This window comes from Saccoglossus kowalevskii, chromosome 4, assembly GCF_978046115.1.
Source record: "Saccoglossus kowalevskii chromosome 4, keSacKowa6.1, whole genome shotgun sequence".
In the NCBI taxonomy this organism is placed as follows: domain Eukaryota; kingdom Metazoa; phylum Hemichordata; class Enteropneusta; family Harrimaniidae; genus Saccoglossus; species Saccoglossus kowalevskii.
In genome coordinates this window covers 43085409-43109961 of record NC_140644.1, presented here as the reverse complement: position 1 = coordinate 43109961, position 24553 = coordinate 43085409, and the positions used below count along the sequence as shown (strand labels likewise).

Below are 24553 nucleotides of genomic sequence, written 5' to 3'. Positions count from 1 at the left end.
TAAGAATTGTGTAATTAAGTATAAGTAAAAGTAATTCAGTATTGATAATGTTTATTTTGAAACTTTTATATAACCTGTGTCTGTTTTAAATTTTGCTTAAAAAGGTAAAACCCACAATCCCATGCAGACAGATTATATGGCGATACGTAATTATTATCGCCAGTATCAGTACAGTGAATCCAATTACCGCATAGAATTGATGAGTTTACTCTCTGACAGCGATACTTGTTAGTTGATTTGTTTTGTTGTTGTCAGTTGTTTTGTCAGTTTTGTGTTCTTATTAATTATCTGTATTTTGGTAAGTTATCTGTGGTTTAGTTGATGTAACAGGATAGGATATAATAATAGTATTTACAATGTGAATTATGTAGGGGATTAAACTACGTTTGCATGTGATACCCGCAGTTGCATGTCCATCCATGTCTTGTAAGGTTGCGACAAGCAGTATTTCACATAACCAACAGTCTGTTCATACACAATTTGTCGATCATTTAATGGAGGCCAATAATTACCTAATGAAAGTCTCTTTATTGTTTCTAGCGTAAAAGTGACGATGCTGTTGGGAAATATTATCAGTTACAACCAATGTTGAAACTCTTATTCATAAATGATACGTGTTAATACAGGTTTGTATATTTATATACTTTTATCATATAATTTAAATCCGCTGATGTTTACGATTTGTACTATTTAGTGTTTTATTAAATGCATTGAAATATACCAAGGATGTTATATCCTCAATGTTTTCAGTATATTGAAGAACAAAACATGGCAACCTCCTCAAATAATAGTTGTGTTGTTTGTGGAGAGTGTGAGGATGTCAGCGATGGTAGAATCATGCGTGAACAAGGTCTATCCAAACTGACTGAAGTATCTAAAAGACGACAGGATAACTTATATGAACATTTATCAGCCAAAGTGATTATTTCGTACATTCTAAGTGCTACAAATCGTATACTGCACCTAAAAATATTATCAAAGCATGCAAACAAGCTAACTTTGAGTGTAGGGGAAGAGAATCCCCGATTCCGACTTTGCGATCTGTAAATAAACCTTATGACTATTCCACACACTGCCTCATATATGTATGTGCTGATGATGAACATGACTTCTAGGCTCTTTCACGCCACCGCACACGTCACTCTTCCACAAGTAATATAGAAATGGTGAGCAAAGAGAGGAAGTCTAGTATTATTCAGCAGAGTCTTCTCAAGGCCTGTGAAAGAAGAAATGACATGATAGCTGTGAATGTAAAAGCACGAATACAATTTGCAGGAGATATTCGAGCAGTGGATGCCAAGTATCATCGGACATGTATGCAATCTTTCATGTCAAAACAAAAACATTGCCAGCAGTCACACAGTGGTGAAATCAAATGTTCGCAATCTCAATGCATTGAATCATAAAGCGTTTAGTGATTTGTGTGACTGGCTCCCTTCTTCTGAACAACAAGCACACCAGTTTACTGTCATGAATTTGTTTTCGCATATCTGTTGATTCTAAAAATAAACTAAGAACCTACAAACTTTTTAAAACCAAAATTGAACAAGAAAACTACTTAACAATTATGAAAACAATGAACTTCGCAAATCCTTAACAAAATTTAGACTTGGCAACCACTGTCTGAAAATTGAAACAGGCCGGCATATAGGTTTGGATTTTAAAGACAGAGTCTGCAATATGTGCGACAATGACCATGTTGAAGATGAACAACATTTTGTCATAAATTGTCCTCATTACAAGGAAATAAGATCAAAACTTTACATTGTAGCTAATAAATGTATACCAAATTTTGACAAATTTAGTAATGAAAATAAATTCATATCATTACTAAGTAATGAGAAAATGTCAATTCCTTTAGCGCAATATTTAAAGTGCCTGTGAAATGGCTGCTATTTTCACGTCTAAAATTATCAATTGATACATAAATATTATTAATTTTTATGTTTCTAAGCATAAATTATTTTTTTTAAGTGAAAAAATGTGTTTTAAACTCAGTCTACAGCAACTTTATTTTTTGTATTTTAAAACGAGGCTCCTCATTAGCTATTCATTGCCATACAGAAATTCCCCTTGTGACGTCAGAAAGGGAAGTTGCTGGGCAGCTCGCATTGCCGATACGTGTAAATAAGGCAAATTTCTTGTGCAGTTTTCTCGTCTTTGACTAAATTGTCACTTATGTACTTTTTCGTCGAGGAAGAACGGGCCATAATGAACACTTGGATATCAAATTTGTTGCATGGGGTTGAGTTAGATGCGAGATATGTCCGTTCTGGTGTGGCTGGTCGCAGTGATGTCACCGTCCCCGGCGCACGTTTGTAAACTATCGCTGAACCTCGGCATTGGACAACTTTCGAGTCGGTAAGAAGTTCTAGTTTTTTTTGTTCTAGTTGAGCTTACTACTCTTTATAAAATATCTTATCGATAATTTCAAAGAGGTATGTGTGAACTCTTTATTATGCTCGATAAACTTAGATCGCGAATTTCCTCAGAAATATTGCCTGCTTCGTTCAAACGTGCATTGGCATCCATATATTGGATTTTCGTTCATGGTCGAAGGCGTGAGTGTCTCGTGTGGCCCGAATGTCATCGGCGTTTTACTTTATCACGTTTGATTTTTTTTTTTGCACAAATGAAACTCTTATTTTTTTCCACCATCAACAATTTCTGATATGGTTGTTGGGATCGGCCGACGTCTCTGTGGGCTGCTCTACACACGTAAAATGCCCAATGTTTTGACCTGGCTTCCCTTCACACGAAGCGCGGGTGTGCATTACATCCGCAAGTTTCAAAATTTTAAACGTAAATTTGAAAAATGTTTGGTGAAATAAAATTGACATATTATTATGAAAAGAAAATGAAGAAAAAAAATTTAATTATTTTTTGAATAATCGTTTGAGAGGATTGGGTGGCAATTGCTTATACTTATGTACTAATTGTAAATGTGTTCAATATTTTTTTCATCCATAATTCAAACACATATATAACATAATAATAGTTGCCTTTATTATAGTAAAAAAAGATGCATCATAAAACGAATGAATTACGTATAAACAAATGCCAAATAAAGATTGTGACCTTATTTATTTTCTAAACCTCCACAGGTTAACGAGGGGATACTTGAAGTTCATTGAAAAAGACTACAGTACTACCAGAGTGAGCAGTAACAGATTTATCAATATTTATGTCAGAGAATTATTTAGGACTTAAATTACCAAATCTTGGTTTTTCATAGATTCCAAAATCTGAAGATGTGTTTCCTTTTTTCATTGTCACACAGTGTCACTCAATTAAAACCATATACTATAGTAATAGTAATCCATGTACAAATTATATTTTATTCACATTATTTTCCTCACATACATGTACAGACAATCCAATGTTTACATTGTCATATTTCTTTGTTCATCACAAGTCTAAATAAAATTTGTGAACTGTGTAACGTAGCCTGTTTTTTATTAGCATAATTGTTGCAGCATCCGGAAATGTATTTACACTGTTATGTGAATCTTGTAGTGTGGCAATGAACTGCCGAGACTTTGTCAGGGTGGGCATACTGGCTGTTGAGTGGCAGGGGTGCATCATCAAGTGTATGTAATACACAATCTCCTCCAACATACAAGTCTAGTGTATTGAAGAGCTCTTCTACGTAATCTGTAAATTATAATGAGAGCATTTTGATTCAACAATAGTAGATAGAAAACCATAAAGAATCATATCATACATGCTCTATTGAAGTACATTTCCAGTAGAAGCATCAAAATTAAAATAAAAAGAAAACATATTTTGACATTCTAGACGTTAAACTATAGTGATCAATAAAATAGGGAAATAACTAAAAAAAACGACAAATCACAGTTACTAAATAAATGACCGCCGCGTGGAAATAGATTCAGTTGAAATGGGTGAACGCGTCGGGTCACGACGAGGACAAGTGCGTGACTGGTGGCGTTTAATTGGATAACAAAAATAATTGAGAGCAACACACATACAGACAAATTCAGAGTGGACTCGAGTTAGCGTGATTGTCATACTTATTTACTAGTACTTGGTGATAACGCATTGACAGCCAAAGCCCGGATTCTTATTCCATAAATGATTTCTAGACATCTCGATCCAAGACATTTCGACCCAAATTGAACATCTCGACCCACCGCATCGACGCGACCCTGTCTCAATGTGGCGACGCGAACCTCTATCTAGTTCAACGTTGATCGACATCTTTTAATTCGAAACATCGTGTACTATCTACTAGTATTTCCAACGCGTGTGGTCGGCGCCTTTGATTGCGTTAATTTTGTTTTTTATTCGCGAAATCTATCACTGGCAGCGTTTGTTTTGTCATGTCTCATAACTGAAAGTCCAAGCTGACTTTGTTTTGGCTGTAGGTATGAAAAACGGGTCGGGATTTTTTGGGGTCGAGATGTCCAGTACCCCCATAAAATTATTTCGCAGATCAAGCTAGAAGGAAAGTAACAGAGGTGTGAATTCGACATTCAACACAAACCACCGAACAATTCAGAAACTTTTAGCCTGCGAAAATGAAAACAATTAGCAGTGTGTAAGGACTGCGTAATTTCCTGTTTGTCCGACGCTTCGTTTTCATGTCACTATAAAAAATTATTGATACCTTTACATAACGCAAACTTAATTGTCTCTATAAAGCGATAATCAGGATGGCAAAACAAGTCAAATGATTTGAAACACTTACCCGACGTCTCTCTCTCTTCTGAAATCCGCCTCGGTGATCATGGGCTGGTTCGGAATCTATTTCTTTCAAAATTGTTGGTATTGCGCCAGGTTTAAGTTGTCGGCGCTTCTCTTTAAAACCTAGTTGTTTTTTCACGGCCGAAGACAGTTTTTCGAAAAAAGAATCTGAGGTGAAGTGGACACTACATATGACGCTGTAAGGAGAAGGTCCACCCCAACCTTTTCTCGTTGTTTTCACGGCTTTCGTTTACTGACGTCGCACCTTCGGATCGTTTGGAAAAGTGTGAATACTTACACTATGACTATACGTATTACTGCAACCGCCCACAACACAACGTTTAACCATCACAAACGTTTGTTCTAAAAACAACTTCTAAAAACTCTCTATCTCAAAAAAAAAAAAAATTGACAAAAAAAGGAAATGCCGACCGAAAAATGTATATCGTTTAAAAGTATGTTGAATCACGCAGTGTTATATAAGTACAGCTCAGGAGTATGGCTTCCTCTCATATTTTGGCATTTGGTGGCGCACTTTCGGCGAGAGTCGGAAATCCGGAAACAGTCGACCGTTTCAGGATTGGTGGGCGTGGCTACAGCACGAGATATATCTTAAATTTACTTGGATAGGAGTAACCATTTTGACAAAAACAATCAATAACTGCCCACTTCAGTAGGACACGGATCTAAAATAGTTAACGTGAGAGTGGGCATTGCACAGGCACTTTAAAAAACTGTTTTAATACAAGACAGCAGCACCTACATAAACTAAGCCAGTAACACATTCCATGTATACAAATTTATCTTTCTTTTTTTTTAATGCTTTTTTGTTCCCTTACTTTTTATGTAGTTATTTTTCTTTTACTAATATTTGATTTGTAACCCTTTTCATCCCCTCCGGGGGATGTTGTGTGTTAATAAATAAATAAGTTTATGATCGACTTATTTAGCTGATTACTAGTGAATGGCTGTGTTATATCTGTCATCATTTAGGCTCATGTGAGGTCCTGGACGGAACTTGACTCAGTGATTTGCAACTAATTACGATATAACCGAAGACGAAAACGTGATATAGAGACCAGACGAGATTTCCCCCTGATACGTGTTGGAGAACCCAGAGGAGAAGAATTCCCCATCATATTACACTAGGTGATCTTCGAGAACAATTGGCAATGTATCTGCCACCAGATGTTCCTGCATACAGCACTACTCACATCAAACGACGCCTTAATGAACAGTTTGGACAGAATATAACGATAGCTGAAGTTGAAGGCAAAATCAATGTTGTTACACACAAGGAACGAGCTGTATCAATTCTCCACGAGTCATATACTGATTCAGAAATCCCTGAATGTGTAGAGGAAGAACACATTAGACTTGCAAAATTGGTTGCATCCAACATAAAGCAAGATTTACAAAACATAGATCAGCCAACAGATGTGTACCCCATGCCCACAGAGATAGATCTTGAGAAGCTTGAAGGCCATATCCCCGATTCCCTCCAGCACCTAATAACAGGCATGTTTACTGATTCACGTACAGAACAAGCTAAACCCTAGGTCGATCCCAGACATGCGCAGTAATTTAAATTACACTAGATACTAGTCTTCATTCATTTTTCTTACTTTTTGTTTATCTTGTCAGACTTTCAGTACCAGTTTTTAAAATCGTACGATCGCTTCGTCTTCACTTGTACGTTTTACATAACACCGTGACGTACTTTTGAGTGGATGTTTCTTACAGCGATCGGCTGCATTGCACAGCGCTGAACGATTGGTTGGTTTATTTACGTAAATTGATATATTTATGCCCGTATGAAGTCACAGTCCGTATCCCGTACGATTCATTCAAACTTATCGACTTTTTCAACATTTCTGATTTTTCATGTTATTCGTCCACATTTTTACATTCAATTTACCAGACAAATTCCTGTCCATGCAATTTAACCAACTTTCCAGACACATTTATTTCCACTTTCATTCGAATTTTCGTTCTATTTTTTCAGGCAGCTGTTCAACGTGTATTGACAAACAAATGTTGCGACTCCTCTGACAACTTTTTCGGATACTTCATTCAACTGTTGAGACTTACCAGTAAATGTTATCAACTGTTATGTGATATTTCTAAATTACAAATGTATGCACTTCAAAACAAATGTCCAACATCCCACTCAACTTTTCAGATTGAAATTTCATCACATACCTTTTATCTGACTTTCCAGAACAATCACCATTTGTCCGAGCTTCTGTTCATTCTTTGTTTGCAAGACGTTCGAGGCATCAAACAGTTTACATCAACAACAGGTCTTTCAGGCATGTTCTCGAACTTTCCAAGTAAACGTATCCATTTATCCAGACAAGTTGCTTTTCTAACTTTTTAGGCAATATTTCGACTTTGTGACGTTCCCCGCATTTTCAATTGAATAAGGCAGAACAATATATTGCAATATGTAACTGCACGTGTTGAATACTCAAAAAATAATAGGTAATAAACCTAACTTTAGGGAATTGATAAAGAAACGTTGACTCCGATTTGAGTATCGGTATAATTGTAGCCAGAGTTTGTGTTGAGGGCGAATTGCGGATGCAGTGACATACTGACTATAAAATGAAGATAGGTCAACGATCTTTGAATATGGATGTACATTTGGTATTTACGAATTAAGTATTTGTTCTCACACTTCTAAAGAGTTTATGAATATATGGTCTTTGCCAATGGCTCTTTTAATACATGCAATTGTGTATAGTTTATTCGACACGCAATGTGCGCCCTCTTTGGGTGAAACATGGTGGATGATTTTACCCTCCCAAAAGTACATCAAACTACAAGTACATGTACCAGAAAGTAATGTTTGGGGAGGTAGTGTGAAGGCAACATAATGTAATCAGTTTATGCACCCAAGATAACATGTTTAATTTATTAAATTTGCTAAAATATGGCTCCCATGTTACAAACATTTTTTCATGAAGAACATTAATTTTTATTTTGTCCTTTCCAGTAATGTACACTAGATATATGTTAGAATGTATGCTGGATACGGTCAGCCAGTGGCTTTGTACAAATTTTTGAAATGCAGGTAGATGACAAGACGCATCTTAAAACGCATGCAAAAGTCTCCATTGCTGGAATTGGCTCACTTCAGACAAGGGCCTGAAGATCTTTATTTAGGCACATGGCTAGTTATTGTGTCTAGGCATGGGAATAGAGATTGTGTCCAGGTATGGGGTGAAGATCATGTCTAGACATGGGAATAGAGATTGCGTCCAGGTATGGGGTGAAGATCATGTCTAGGCAAGGGAATAGAGATCATGTCCAGCCTGAGAATACTGATACAAAACAAGTTTAATCATAGTTTTTGTTTGACATCTGAAAATCAAATCAAAAAATCTTTGGTTTCAGAAGAAAAAAAAAGCAAATAGATGGAAAACAAACAGAATAAACATTTTTTGAAAAAAATGGACAAATTATTTAGTATGGTTTAATAACAAGGTTTACAGATTAAGTACAATCGTAGACTGACACAAGGCATTAAATTAAATGAATTGTTTCATGCTTGGGGAACAAGGAGACACACTAAAAACAGACATGAGTACTTAATTGAAACAGAGAGGTGCAAGTACAACTAGTGTTGTAAATAACACATTACATACACTTCATATATACTGTAAATGTCTGCACATAAATTTTGACATAAAACATCTGTATGTGTTCATTTTGGAAGTACCGGCTTCTATACTGCATGTTTGTTTTTTAATTTGATTTCAGCAAATAATGAATGGACGTACATCAATTTTCTCTCTTCGCATAAAACAAACAATATGAATAATAAGAAATTAATGGAAGACATTAAATTAACTTGAAAATCTTGTACAAAGTAATACCGATACCACTATTGAAATGCTACTATTCTTTGGTTGTTTTCTACTATTATGCAAATTACAGGAAATATGTAATTTTACAATCTACATCTAAGCAAGATTCAAAAGTGTTGCAAAATTGATTAACATTGAAATATGATTGTTTAAGGACATTTATACAAATATATTATATAACGTCTCAAAAACAAACAAACATACAAACAATGTGTGCAACTATGATTAAAGTATACAAGAATCGCAGTAAAGAATACCTACAGTGTTAAATTAATTGATTGCAAGATGGACGACATTCAAATACAAATTTTGCATATAGCCATAAACACCAATAGTGAGGCAGATTTGTTAGCAGCTTTGCGACTTGCAATGTGTACAGTCAGTCTCCAAGCCACTTAATTATACATATAGTTAGAATCACTGAACATTACAACTAATTTCTAGTATTTTAAATTACATATAAATTCTGTGATAAATAAAATATTATGGGAAGGTGACATTAAATTACATTTTATTTACAATTTTTTTACAACATATTTGCATTTATAAAGCTGCAAATTGAAGCCATAAGTACCATTTTTGGCAAATTTTATTTCAAGTTAAATCTCTGATGTTTAATATGTTAATAAATTTATTAAATTGTTCAAATTTATGAAGACAGCTGCAGTACACATTTAGATTCTAGTAGTAGAGTTAATTGTACATTGCATGAACAATAATACGACTTTTCTAGAGTGGAATACTGTATAATAACAGTTGTAAAATAAGTTACTGTTTCACGTTTGTTTATTTATTGTATATGGGTCTGTTTCATGCAACTGACTTAATTTGATTAATTATTTTTCAACGTAACATTATCTTTGTTACAAATCATTTCAAATATCACAATCATACATTTACAGTACATAATTTGGTGATACACCACAGAACAAAAGAAGCATGTTTGTATGCTACAAATAGTACAATAATTTCCAAGCAATCAGTGTGTCAATGATAACAGTAGACAGCAGATGACAATACCTAATACTTCTCACAGACAATACCATAAAAGCATCGACAAAATGTTATATTACAGAAGACATAAGCAGCACGTCAAACATTTCACAGCAGAAACACAACATGCATGCACAGACAAAGCAAATTTATCGAGATGGAGATTGCAAAACACTGTTAATATTTGTATTACATAGAATACCTGTTACAAGCATTTTTTCACTGTCATTGCACCAGTTTAGCAGTCTATGCACCACATTGGTTTTGAAAACTTTACAACAAAAGCAAAAACACAATTACTTGTTAACATTATTGCAGCTTCCACAAAGATGATTGACAATGAATTTAATATAAAACAAAAATGTAAAACTTGTCTTCAGGGAATTTTTAGTTAAACAAACGGAATGTATGAATGGAAGAAAAATAGTAAAATTGAACATAACAACAATCAATTGGAGTGAAAACAGGATAGCATTCAAATCACATCTTGTGAAAATAGTAATATTGATACCAAGCACTGTAAGATGACAGTGACCAACAAAATACTGCTGCATCATAGATTGGTTCATGATAAAGAACAGCCATTCACAGCAGAGCTGCCAAAATAATCTAAGTACTGAGATTGTCAAATCAATTGTTTGATAAAGTTGTAAAATAGCAGCATGATTGATGAAGTAGCAATACATGTACACTGTAAAACAATTTATTTTCACTGGCTTAATTTCACTATTTTGATGTTTTGAGCAATTTCATTGGGTTTTAAATTCACAAACTTGAACAATGAGTTCTATTGTTATGTGTGGATTTAACAACAAAAACAGTGAAATTAAAAACCAGAGAACAATTAATGCATTTAGACTCACTATGATACACTGTCTCTATGCAAGTACAAAGACATCAAATAGATACAAGACATAAGCTCAAAGGTACATACATTGTATACCAATATATTTTCAAACAATTTATCACATGATTTAATTGATATACCCGGTACATATACACAAAAATGCACTTCTCTACATTAGACACATCAGTGCAAAGAATCTAATTCAATCAACTAATGTCATTGTGATGTTGATAGTGGGAAAACACCGCTTTCATGGCTCTCTGTTGAACTAGATCGTGACATAGGTCTCCTGGAATAGTCTCTATGATGAGTGGGGGATGGAGATAATGTGGACCTTGTACTACTTGGCGTCATGCCTAATATAGGTGATGATGTATCAGAGTTTTGTAATTTCCAGTATAGTTCTTCATTCTCCATGGATAAACGCTTGTTCATCTGGGATTCTTTTTCAATATGCTCACGTAGGACAACATGTTCTGATGATAATTGTCTGTAAATATTAAAGAGATTTTTAGACTGGATTAGACTAGAATATTACGAGCTGATCACCTGTTATCATTTCATAGGGATAGTTGATACAAGTGATATAATGGTGAAAACCAACGTGAAAGGATATTGTAGCCCATACAACCATGACCAACTGTGATTTCCAAACAGACATAGATACTGTAATTCTAGAACTGAACTTACAATTTATATACTAATTCTAAACTTCTAATATTGTAAGTGCCTGCCAGCAGAAGAATTATTAGATATCAGATATTATTATTTTTTTCAGATTATCAAGAAACTATGTGATGTACTTCTATTACAGGTACTGTATATGGTGTCTTACCTTTCATATGCAGATTTTGTATCTACTGTAGATGGTGTCTTACCTTTCATATGCAGATTTTGTATCTACTGTATATGGTGTCTTACCTTTCATATGCAGATTTTGTATCTACTGTATATGGTGTCTTACCTTTCATATGCAGATTTTGTATCTACTGTAGCCATCAAAGATTCAGTCTGAGCTTTTAGCCGTTTAATCTCTTCTTCCATTTCAGGAATCCTTTCAAGCTGTGCAAAACGAAAAATATGTTATTGCAACCAAATTTTGACTCATTTCTGTTTATTGCATATATCTGTTAGAAAGGTCTGTTTCAGATTGTTTTAATGATGCTTTGAAAATTGTACTGTACACAATGCAAACAAACTGTCTTGAGTTTAACAAGTTTTTACTACTCACCCTTTTTTTCATAGTGTTTGTAGTTTTGCGTTGATCATGGATTTCTTTATTTTTCAATTCTATAACACATTTCAAACTTTCTACTTCTGCAGGTAAATCTTTGAATTGTGCAATTGCCACCTGATGAGAAAAACACTTACCATTATGTTGGATTGGGAGCTACAGTATGATGTATTACCTCCTTTGTGCTGATGTGAGTGACAGAGGTGTGACAATGGTCTAAATAACTCTTATTTTAAAGTTGAATACGTACTTTGCAAATATGTGAAACACAGAATAATGAAAAACAAATGCTGTTTCAGCAAAAAAATGATATATTAAAACTAAAAGTAGATATCCTGTTCTGACTTTCTGTTCATTTGAGAGTACTGGAAGGATTTAGCTAATACACAAACATATTTTGAATGTGACTGACCTCAAGGACAAACAAAACCTTCTAACTCAGCGAGTGTATATTGTTTATGATTCTAGCCTAATTTAACTTCATAGTATGTAGTTTATTTTTTTCAATAATCATCCACAATCTCAACATTCAATTGTGTATATATTGATCAGTGGAGGCCGGGTGCATCACCTCACTCCCATTCAGTAATCATGATAAATGTGTCATTGACAAACAAAAATAAAACAAATATGAAACATTGCTGAGTATGTCTAAAAACAATTTCTATAACAGAATTGAACACAGCTGCCTGCTCTGAATAAAGTAAAGAAGTTTATACTCAGGGTATTCTCCACAAGCCTTGTACTGTTAAATGGATAAATTAAATTTTTAAACAAGCAGTCTATCAGCTGAGATAGCTCCGCTGTTAGCAATGCACATGGCAATTAAAGAACAGAAGATATCATTAGAAAATGAACAATATGCATAGTATTAAAGCAATCGGACTTGCTGTTTTTAACAAGAAGTCGAAAATATCACTTTTTATTAAAAATAACAAAAATAATCATCAAAATTAGAGAATTAAAAATATCATTATGAAATGAACAAATCTGAGAGGTCCACATGTAATACCTATATATGTAATGTCAAAGTAATCAGACTTGTGGTTTTCAACAAGAAGTCAAAAATATCACTTTTTAGCAAAAATGACAAAAATATTCACCAAAATTAGAGAACTGAAGATATCATAAAATGAAAAAATCTAAGAGAGGCCTACCCAAAGCAAATATATACCAAGTATCAAAGAAATCTGGCTTCAGTTTTCAAGGAGAAGTCAGAAAAGCAAAAAGTTGACACGGACAATCATTCATGTGATAAGATCAGAGCTAAAAAGAAAGAATACCCGGTAGAATCTATTTATACAAGAAACATATCATTAGGGATAAAACTTAACATTCAGATTTTAGCTAGTACACGTGAAAATGAAAGTTAATACATTTTAAAGTTTTCACACAAATGGCAACTTCCAGGATAAATAATTACTTTTGGAAAATAGATGATAAACCAAGAATGAAACCCAAAGCAGTCAGTTCGGTAGCTTCCTAGTAGATATTTATTTACATATATTCATTAAAACGTTTTCAATTAAAATCATTTTTGTTCATATGAAGACTCCTTAGTATTCTAAAAAAAAAAGTTTGACAATTCAAAACCTATACTTATTATCCCCATCGGTTACACAACAGGGAATGTATTATTGTTAGAAGTCACAGTGGGTAGCCACTATATCAACCTTAGAGGTCAAACAAACTACGCTAATAAAATATCTGAATCATGTGTGAGAAGAAACACTGTTAATGTAAAGATGTGAGCTCAATCACCATGACAACCATAAATTAATAATGAAGATCTGAGTAAAGATGTACAACTCAATCACCATGACAGCCACATACCATCAAAACATTTATCAAAGTAAAAATGCAAGATGACTATCAGAGTAAAAATGTACTAACATACTAACAAGCATGATGATTCAAGTAAAGATGTGAGCTGAATCACCATAACCACAGATTAAGCATGTGAGCTGAATCACCAAAACCACAGATTAAGCATGTGAGCTGAATCACCATAACCACAGAGTAAGCATGTGAGCTGAATTACCAAAACTACAGATTAAGCATGTGAGCTGAATCACCATAACCACAGATTAAGCATGTGAGCTGAATCACCATAACCACAGATTAAGCATGTGAGCTGAATCACCATAACCACAGATTAAGCATGTGAGCTGAATCACCATAACCACAGAGTAAGCATGTGAGCTGAATTACCAAAACTACAGATTAAGCATGTGAGCTGAATCACCATAACCACAGATTAAGCATGTGAGCTGAATCACCATAACCACAGATTAAGCATGTGAGCTGAATCACCATAACCACAGATTAAGCATGTGAGCTCAATCACCATAACCACATATTAAGCATGTGAGCTGAATCACCATAATAACCACAGAGTAAGCATGTGAGCTGAATCACCATAACCACAGATTAAGCATGATAATTTGAGTAAGCATGTGAGCTGATTCACCATAACCAGAGTAAGCATGATAATTTAAGCATGTGAGCTGAATCACCATGATAATTTGAGTAAGCATGTGAGCTGATTTACTATGATAACCAGAGTAAGCATGATAATGTGAGCAAGCATGTTTGCTGATTCACTATGATAAACACCGAGTAAGCATGATGATTCAAGTAAAGATGTAAGCTGATTCACTATGATAAACACAGAGTAAGCATGATAATTCAAGTAAAGTTGTGAGCTGATTCACTATGATAAACACAGAGTAAGCATGATAATTTGAGTAAGCATGTGAGCTGATTCACTCTGATAATCACAGAGTAAGCATGATAATTTGAGAAAGCATGTGAGCCGATTCACTATGATAAACACATACCAACAAGAATTTTATATCAATAAATAGGACAGATGAATCACCATGATAACCACAAATCAAGATGGCAAATGATGAAAGAAACAACTCACCTGTACTTTCTTATCACTGTCCTTTTGTAAAGCTTCTTCTAACATCTTTACTTTCTCCTTATAGTTTTCAAGTTGAAAGGTTAACGTTTCTACCTCATCCTATCAACGTAATAAACACACAAACAGTATTGATAGATCTGTCCCATCTTTTAAAGAATACATGTACATGTATCAATTCAACACAGGAACACACATATGATTTTTGGCTAAGTATGAGGATATCATTGTAAGCACTATATTATTCAAATATTACTTTCTCCTTATAGTTTTCAAGTTGAAAGGTTAACGTTTCTACCTCATCCTATCAACGTGATAAACACACAAACAGTATTGAGAGATCTGTCCCATCTTTTAAATAATACATGTACATGTATCAATTCAACATAGGAACACACATATGATTTTTGGCTAAGTATGAGGATATCATTGTAAGCACTATATTATTCAAAACCATAACCATGTACTAGTGTCACATCTTTATTATACATCACACTTTTTGTGTATAGAATTGAGAGCAATTATTTCTATAATTTTTAACCATATGGGTATAATTTCCTGTTGGCTACAGTTCTTAAATAAACATTCTGAGAAAACATTGTGTGAGTTTATTTTGTGATAACAAACATTCGGTTCTCAATAACTCAAATCCACAGAGTATGTTTAATACTATCAATCTCTACTAAACAGAGGTGCATGATAGCACACTTGCCAATAACATGTCATAACATATCCCAGAGATTCTTTTTTTCAAAATTATGAGTCTACACAAGGCTACTCAGAAATATTCATTTGAATAAAGATACAAATAAAAAGTCTAGATTGCCATAAATGCTGATCTCAGAAAGCCGTGACCACAATATCAATCTTTCAGTTTTTGGATTCTGATCTTCAAATTGCACCTGAATTTCCAGATGTGAAAACATACAAGCAGTATCATTGTTTATTTAGCTAAGATGAAACTGACAAATTTATTCATGAATAGCAGGAGTTTCAGCTTAATGTGACCACTTCATATGTTCAATGTAGACAAGCGTACATGTTGGCATCTTCTGTGTTGCCTAGTAACAAAGCCATGGTTGATACATCGATTGTGACTTTTGCTACTGAATACTGTTTTCTTTACGCATAAAAGTAAAGTAACCATTTGAAAGTTTTACTGCTTAGAAAGTTCATGATTTTTACAGTTCTACAAAATTCAGAAAAATTAGTTTCTTGTAAAATATGCATTATCTAATATATTATACACCTACAGTAACTTTTTTTAAAACCGAGAATCAGCATCTCAGGTTAGTTAACCTACTATTTTGATAATTCCAACAGAGGTAGTATATGACTTCATGAAATATATAAATCATACCTTGAGTGGAAATAGTTGCTTTTCACAATCAGTCGTAATATTTTTTATTTTGGTTGTATATTCCTTGGTAATTTCTTCTATTTCGTCTTGGTGTTGAGTTATTAATATGCTATTATCTTTGGTATATTTCTCATCTTTCTCTTTGAGTGTTTCTGTGTTAAACTTTCTCATCTCTGACAACTGAAAACATTAAATTATGAAAAACAGGATATATCACAGGATGACAAACATATATTAATGTCCTTGTTAGTCTTCATTGGAAACATGATGTAGGTAACACAATTACCTGCATAGACACAACAAATAGCTCTGTACAAATATGTGAATATCATTTACAATATCATACGTGTAACTAGCTAATCTGCTAATAATTTATTTACATCAATATATTGTATGTCAATACTGCAGTGCATTGTATACTGGGTTTCTGCTAATCCTTCACCAGCCACCAATGGTGGGATAACTTTTTTAATTTGGTCATAAAAGAATATTATTTTCTTTCGTTACTGAGGGCTAAAGGTAATTTCAAACCATTAATTATTCCGAGAAAATCATTAAGTCATTACCAACAAAAAAAGAAATCAAACATCAAGAAGCCAAAACAAGTTAGTTTTTGACTGTAGTATTTAGCCATGATAGTTATCTGTACACTCTAAGAAAAGGCCGACAAACCAAACAATGCAGCGTTCAATATCGTTTTTTCAGCTCAGTTTTAGCTATGAATAATCTGAGTAAGATTGATGACTAGAAATGTTTTCCATATGTAGTGGAATTAGTGACTATAAATACATACCTCCTCCCTATGCTGTGCTTTGATATTCTGAAGATTTTGTGAATAGTCTGACATTGCTGAAATGGAAATTCAACATTATTGTTTGCATGCATGTAATGTAACTAGGCACAGAAAATCATAATCCTGTCTGTTATGTTATTGTATAAGGAGAATACAAGCACGTCCAATGTTTTGGGTGACAGGAATGCAGGGTTTTCGTTAAAAGCCGCTCACCGGCTTATTTGCCGTCTACACGATCTCGCACGGCCGTCTACTGCTGCAGAATTCAATTGCAGGTCATAGGTCACACCTGTTGTCACATGGTTGATTGGAAAAAATGGCGTCAAAACGTAAGATCGCACAGGGAAACAAGACAGGAATAAAATCTCGTAAAATTGATTTTTTTATTTCAAAGGTATATATTACTTTTCATTATCTACTTTGTTATTTTCTTACGAAGTTTCGTTATTTTCGCGATTATTTACGAAAAATTTATGTCTGTGGCACACTAACCACAGGTACAGTGGCTTTGGTCTCCCCAATGAGTCTGTGGCACACTCACCACAGGTACAGTGGCTTTGGTCTCCCCAATGAGTCTGTGGCACACTCACTACAGGTACAGTGGCTTTGGTCTCCCCAATGAGTATGTGGCACACTCACCACCGGTACAGTGGCTTTGGTCTCCTCAACGAGTCTGTGGCACACTCACCACCGGTACAGTGGCTTTGGTCTCCCCAACGAGTCTGTGGCACACTAACCACAGGTACAGTGGCTTTGGTCTCCCCAATGAGTCTGTGGCACACTCACCACAGGTACAGTGGCTTTGGTCTCCCCAATGAGTCTGTGGCACACTCACCACAGGTACAGTGGCTTTGGTCTCCCCAATGAGTCTGTGGCACACTCACCACAGGTACAGTGGCTTTGGTCTTCCCAATGAGTCTGTGGCACACTCACCACAGGTACAGTGGCTTTGGTCTCCCCAATGAGTCTGTGGCACACTAACCACAGATACAGTAGCTTTGGTCTCCCCAATGAGTCTGTGGCACACTCACCACCACAGGTACAGTGGCTTTGGTCTCCCCAATGAGTCTGTGGCACACTCACCACAGGTACAGTGGCTTTGGTCTCCCCAATGAGTCTGTGGCACACTCACCACAGGTACAGTGGCTTTGGTCTCCCCAATGAGTCTGTGGCACACTCACCACAGGTACAGTGGCTTTGGTCTCCCCAATGAGTCTGTGGCACACTAACCACAGGTACAGTGGCTTTGATCTTCCCAATGAGTCTGTGGCACACTCACCACAGGTACAGTGGCTTTGATCTTCCCAATGAGTCTGTGGCACACTAACCACAGGTACAGTGGCTTTGTTCTCCCCAATGAGTCTGTGGCACACTAACCACAGGTACAGTGGCTTTGGTCTCCCCAATGAGTCTGTGGCACACTCACCACAGGTACAATGGCTTTGATCTTCCCAATGAGTCTGTGGCACACTAACCACAGGTACAGTGGCTTTGGTCTCCCCAATGAATCTGTGGCACACTCACCACCACAGGTACAGTGGCTTTGGTCTTCCCAATGAGTCTGTGGCACACTCACCACAGGTAGAGTGGCTTTGGTCTCCCCAATGAGTCTGGGGCACACTAACCACAGGTACAGTGGCTTTGGTCTCCCCAATGAGTCTGTGGCACACTAACCACAGATACAGTAGCTTTGGTCTCCCCAATGAGTCTGTGGCACACTCACTACAGGTACAGTGGCTTTGGTCTCCCCAATGAGTCTGTGGCACACTCACCACCACAGGTACAGTGGCTTTGGTCTCCCCAATGAGTCTGTGGCACACTCACTACAAGTACAGTGGCTTTGGTCTCCCCAATGAGTTTGTGGCACACTCACCACAGGTACAGTGGCTTTGGTCTCCCCAATGAGTCTGTGGCACACTCACCACAGGTACAGTGGCTTTGGTCTCCCCAATGAGTCTGTGGCACACTCATCACAGGTACAGTGGCTTTGGTCTCCCCAATGAGTCTGTGGCACACTCACTACAGATGCAGTGGCTTTTGGTCTCCCCAATGAGTCTGTGGCACAACCACAGGTAGTGGCTTTGGTCTCCCCTATGAGTCTGTGACACACTCATCACAGGTACAGTGGCTTTGGTCTCCCCAATGAGTCTGTGGCACACCCACTACAGGTACAGTGGCTTTGGTCTCCCCCAATGAGTCTGTGGCACACTCACTACAGGTGCAGTGGCTTTTGGTCTCCCCAATGAGTCTGTGACACACTCATCACAGGTACAGTGGCTTTGGTCTCCCCAATGAGTCTGTGGCACACTCACTACAGGTACAGTGGCTTTGGTCTCCCCAATGAGTCTGTGGCACACTCACTACAGGTGCAGTGGCTTTTGGTCTCCCCAATGAGTCTGTGACACACTCATCACAGGTACAGTGGCTTTGGTCTCCCCAATGACTCTGTGACACACTCATCAAGGATACATTGGCTGAATAATATTATTCACACATGCTTTGAGCCCGACAAGGAGAGAATAAAAGAACACATGAGTAACGAACAAAACACATACCAGTGCATTGCTTTCATACATCCAACAGATAATTTTGCCCAGTGATGTATGTTCCAAATTTCAAACATGTTCAAAATCTTCCATCGGATGGAACCAACATCACCAGTGAGTAACGAACAAAACACATACCAGTGCATTGCTTTCATACATCCAACAGATAATTTTGCCCAGTGATGTATGTTCCAAATTTCAAACATGTTCAAAATCTTCCATCGGATGGAACCAACATCACCAGTGAAGGACCGCAGGGGCCCTTATAAACGAATTAAAAATTGTGTTATATGTTGGTTGGATGTTCATCAGCGCTATATGGTGTAGTGTGAGTAATACTATATAAATACAGCTCTGGAACCATAATAATTAAAACAAAATGACTGGGCATTTTGAATCTCATCTGAAAAACAAAATGTTGTGCATCACAGTCCCATAATGTACAATGTACCGTACTCGACCGCGTTAGCGCCCATGCCCGGGCAAGCGCACATTCGGCAAAGCGCCCACCCCTTCAAAATGCAACTAATTTAAAACTTGGTCTTGCGTAACGAATCTTGGTAATTGTTTTTATATGATACAGCATGGATATCGACCGTTGTGAACATGTTGTGAATGCGTAGAACACGGTAACCGTGCGTAAACTACGCTTCGACAATGACCTGTTAATACAAGTAAAATGCGATAAATATTTCATGCCATATTCAGTTTACCTCTCAAAAATGGCTAGTTACTAGTTTTTTTGAAAAACTATGTCGTTTATTCGCTGAAATCAATTCCAACAGATCGTACTTCGACATCGATAATTCACTTCCGCATTGCGTTACCGGAAAGTCTTCGGGAATTTCCGAAGAATTGCGTCAGTACAACACAGCATTGTGATTGGTTAATAACCAACTTGACATTAGGTCAAAGGACGCCACTGCAGGTGAAATCTGCAAATGCATCATGGCGGAAAGTGATTTGTGATGAAAGTTTGCGTACGATCCAACACCTTCGTCAGTGGAGATAATATGACAATTTTGACTTCGACTGTGTTCCAACAGACTCAAATGTTTTTAATTTCATAAATTCTGGTGGTACCTAATTAATATTGTAATAAAATGTGCATATTTTTTGTGATCATTTCTGTTTCTTCATTGTGAAAATCAATGACGACTCAACTAATTTCGTAATTTGATTTCCCTCAAAGACGTAATCTGTTACTTGATGAATCAAATTTTTCATTTGCACTCTTTTTCGAGGGGGGTGCTCGGGTAAGCGCCCACCCCTAAAAAATCATGATTTTCTGAGTTGAGGCCCCTGGGCGCTAACGCGGTCGAGTACGGTATGTACCAAGTTTGAACGAAATTCATCAATACATGACAGAGATCTGGTTCTGGAATGGCAGAAGTGCTGGATTTTGATGCATTTTTCAAAATGGCCGCCAATCAGCCATTTTGAATCAGATCATGACACAAATGAATGTGCATATGTATCCCAATATATAGGATATGTGTGTGTGAAGTTTAAATGCGATCAGCCAAGGCACATCCAAGATACAGGTCTGGACATGCGCACACAGGTCAATTCAAAATACTTTAATATAGATGTTCACCTACCTTTTTGAAGAGCAACTTCTTGCATCTCATTTAGGGTCTGCTTCTCCTCCTCATATCGTTTTTCCAGTTCTTCTTTGATAGATTCAATTTCAGTTGCGTGTTCTGCATTCAATTTCTCCTCTAGTGTTCTTAATTTGTCCTCCATTTCAGACTTTTGTTGCTCTGTTTCACACTTCAATTGTTCAACTTGTTCTTCTAACTTTTCAAGAATGACATTTCTTTTGGTGAGTTCCTGGTTTAAAGATTCCACCTCAGTGTTGTGTTCATCATTCAAGGTTTCAGTTAATCTCCTCAACTGTTCCTCGTGTTCACATTTTTGCTGGTCAGCATTGCTAATCAACTGATCTATTCTTTTATCTAACTGTTGAACTATAGATGTTTTTTCCTCTTCAAATTCCAATAACTGTTTCTCATGGAAATTTGACAAAACTTCCAGCTAAGAGCAAAGAATATTATATTGTGAACACTGTGCAAATAATAAATGTTTATTTAATAGACATCCCAAATTCAATTTTCACATAACCTCAAAGTATTACTCTACAGAATAGAGAAAGTGTATGCAACCTTATGAGGTAGCAAGAATAACATGTTGGAAATAAACAGAATAAGTACACTGTAATATGGAATTACTTGGCAAGGAATCATCCTTCAATAAAATTTGAAAACAAGCAGCCTATCGGCTGAGATAGCTCCTTTTGAACTTTTGGTTTTTAACAAGAAGTTGAAAATATCACTTTTTACCAAAAATTACAAAAATATTCACCAAAATTAGAGAATTGAAGATATCATCACAAAATGAACAAATCTGAGAGAGGTCCACATGTAGTACCTATACATGTAATATCAAAGCAATCGGACTTTAGATATTAAACAAGAAGTTGAAAATATGACTTTTTACCAAAAATGACAAAAATATTCACCAAAATTAGAGAATTGAAGATATTATTACAAAATGAACAAATCTGAGAGAGATCCACATGTAGTACCTATATATGTAATATCAAAGCAATTGGACTTGTGGTTTTTAACAAGAAGTCAAAAATATAACTTTTTACTAAAAATGACAAAAATATTCACCAAAATTAGAGAATTGAAGATATCATCACAAAATGAACAAGCAGCCTATCGGCTGAGATAGCTCCACTGTTAGCAATGCACATTTCAATTAAAGAACTGAAGACATCATTAGAAAATGAACAATATGTATAGTATCAAAGCAATCGGACTTACAGTTTTTAACAAGAAGTCGAAAATATCACTTTCTACCAAAAATGACCAAAATATTCACCAAAATTAGAGAATTGAAGATATCATCACGAAATGAACAAATCTAAGAAAGGTCTACATGTAGTATTTATATAGTAATATCAAAGCAATTGAACTTTTGGTTTTTAACAAGTCGAAAATATCACTTTTTACCAAAAATTACAAAAATATTCACCAAAATTAGAGAATTGAAGATACCATCACAAAATGAACAAATCTGAGAGAGGTCCACATGTAGTACCTATATATGTAATATCAAAGCAATCAGACTATTGGTTTTTTACAAGAAGTCGAAAATATCACTTTTTACCAAAAATGACAAAAATGATCACCAAAATTATAGAATCGAAGATACCATCACGAAATGAACAAATCTGAGAAAGGTCTACATGTAGTATCTAAATATGTAATATCAAAGCAATTGAACTATTGGTTTTTAACAAGAAGTCGAAAATATCACTTTTTACCAAAAATGACAAAAATGATCACCAAAATTATAGAATCGAAGATACCATCACGAAATGAACAAATCTGAGAAAGGTCTACATGTAGTATCTAAATATGTAATATCAAAGCAATTGAACTATTGGTTTTTAACAAGAAGTCGAAAATATCACTTTTTACCAAAAATTACAAAAATATTCACCAAAATTAGAGAATTGAAGATACCATCACGAAATGAACAAATCTGAGAGAGGTTCACATGTAGTACCTATATATGTAGTATCAAAGCAATTGGACTTGCGGTTTTTAACAAGAAGTCGAAAATATCACTTTTTACCAAAAATGATAAAAATATTCACCAAAATTAGAGAATTAAAGATATCATTACAAAATGAACAAATCTGAGAGAGGTCCACATGTAGTACCTATATATGTAATATCAAAGCAATTGCACTTGCGGTTTTTAACAAGAAGTCGAAAATATCACTTTTTACCAAAAATGACAAAAATATTCACCAAAATTAGAGAATTGAAGATATCAACATGAAATGAACAAACCTAAGAGAGGTCTACCCAAGGTACATATACACCAAGTATCAAAGCATTCAGGCTTGTAGTTTTCAAGAAGAAGTCGAAAAAGTAAAACATTGACACGAACGACGACGACGGACGACGACGACGGACAATCACTCATATGATAAGCTCCGCTCGACAAAGTCGATAGCGGAGCTAACAAATCTGAGAGAGGTCCACATGTAGTACCTATATATGTAGTATCAAAGCAATTGGACTTGCGGTTTTTAACAAGAAGTCGAAAATATCACTTTTTACCAAAAATGACAAAAATATTCACCAAAATTAGAGAATTGAAGATGTGCAAATAATAAATGTTTATTTAATAGACATCCCAAATTCAATTTTCACATAACCTCAAAGTATTACTCTACAGAATAGAGAAAGTGTATGCAACCTTATGAGGTAGCAAGAATAACATGTTGGAAATAAACAGAATAAGTACACTGTAATATGGAATTACTTGGCAAGGAATCATCCTTCAATAAAATTTGAAAACAAGCAGCCTATCGGCTGAGATAGCTCCGCTGTTAGCAATGCACATTTCAATTAAAGAACTGAAGACATCATTAGAAAATGAACAATATGTATAGTATCAAAGCAATTGAACTTTTGGTTTTTAACAAGAAGTTGAAAATATCACTTTTTACCAAAAATTACAAAAATATTCACCAAAATTAGAGAATTGAAGATATCATCACAAAATGAACAAATCTGAGAGAGGTCCACATGTAGTACCTATACATGTAATATCAAAGCAATCGGACTTTAGATATTAAACAAGAAGTTGAAAATATGACTTTTTACCAAAAATGACAAAAATATTCACCAAAATTAGAGAATTGAAGATATTATTACAAAATGAACAAATCTGAGAGAGATCCACATGTAGTACCTATATATGTAATATCAAAGCAATTGGACTTGTGGTTTTTAACAAGAAGTCAAAAATATAACTTTTTACTAAAAATGACAAAAATATTCACCAAAATTAGAGAATTGAAGATATCATCACAAAATGAACAAGCAGCCTATCGGCTGAGATAGCTCCACTGTTAGCAATGCACATTTCAATTAAAGAACTGAAGACATCATTAGAAAATGAACAATATGTATAGTATCAAAGCAATCGGACTTACAGTTTTTAACAAGAAGTCGAAAATATCACTTTCTACCAAAAATGACCAAAATATTCACCAAAATTAGAGAATTGAAGATATCATCACGAAATGAACAAATCTAAGAAAGGTCTACATGTAGTATTTATATAGTAATATCAAAGCAATTGAACTTTTGGTTTTTAACAAGTCGAAAATATCACTTTTTACCAAAAATTACAAAAATATTCACCAAAATTAGAGAATTGAAGATACCATCACAAAATGAACAAA

The 24553-nt window shown here is 35.3% G+C and overlaps 1 protein-coding gene and 1 long non-coding RNA gene across 6 annotated transcripts in view; one reads left to right on the top strand and one right to left on the bottom strand.

The window, feature by feature from the left end:
• The first annotated feature begins 2095 nt into the window (after positions 1-2095).
• On the top strand, positions 2096-3442 carry LOC146747416 (uncharacterized). The gene is made up of 2 exons (XR_014929113.1): positions 2096-2361; positions 3105-3442. It is a non-coding gene; the product is annotated as an uncharacterized LOC146747416 (long non-coding RNA).
• A 4589-nt stretch (positions 3443-8031) lies between these two features.
• The window catches only part of LOC102800695 (uncharacterized), an 83300-nt gene continuing 66778 nt past the window's right edge, over positions 8032-24553 (bottom strand). For all 5 annotated transcript variants that reach the window (XM_085498149.1, XM_085498152.1, XM_085498150.1 and 2 more), the window contains 7 exons: positions 20880-21315; positions 16733-16788; positions 15940-16119; positions 14583-14681; positions 11651-11770; positions 11384-11481; positions 8032-10909 (listed from right to left, as the gene is read on the bottom strand). In XM_085498149.1, coding sequence (XP_085354275.1) covers positions 10636-10909; positions 11384-11481; positions 11651-11770; positions 14583-14681; positions 15940-16119; positions 16733-16788; positions 20880-21315 — 1263 coding nt within the window. In that variant the 3' untranslated portion in view covers positions 8032-10635. The remainder of the gene's footprint in view (positions 10910-11383; positions 11482-11650; positions 11771-14582; positions 14682-15939; positions 16120-16732; positions 16789-20879; positions 21316-24553) is intronic.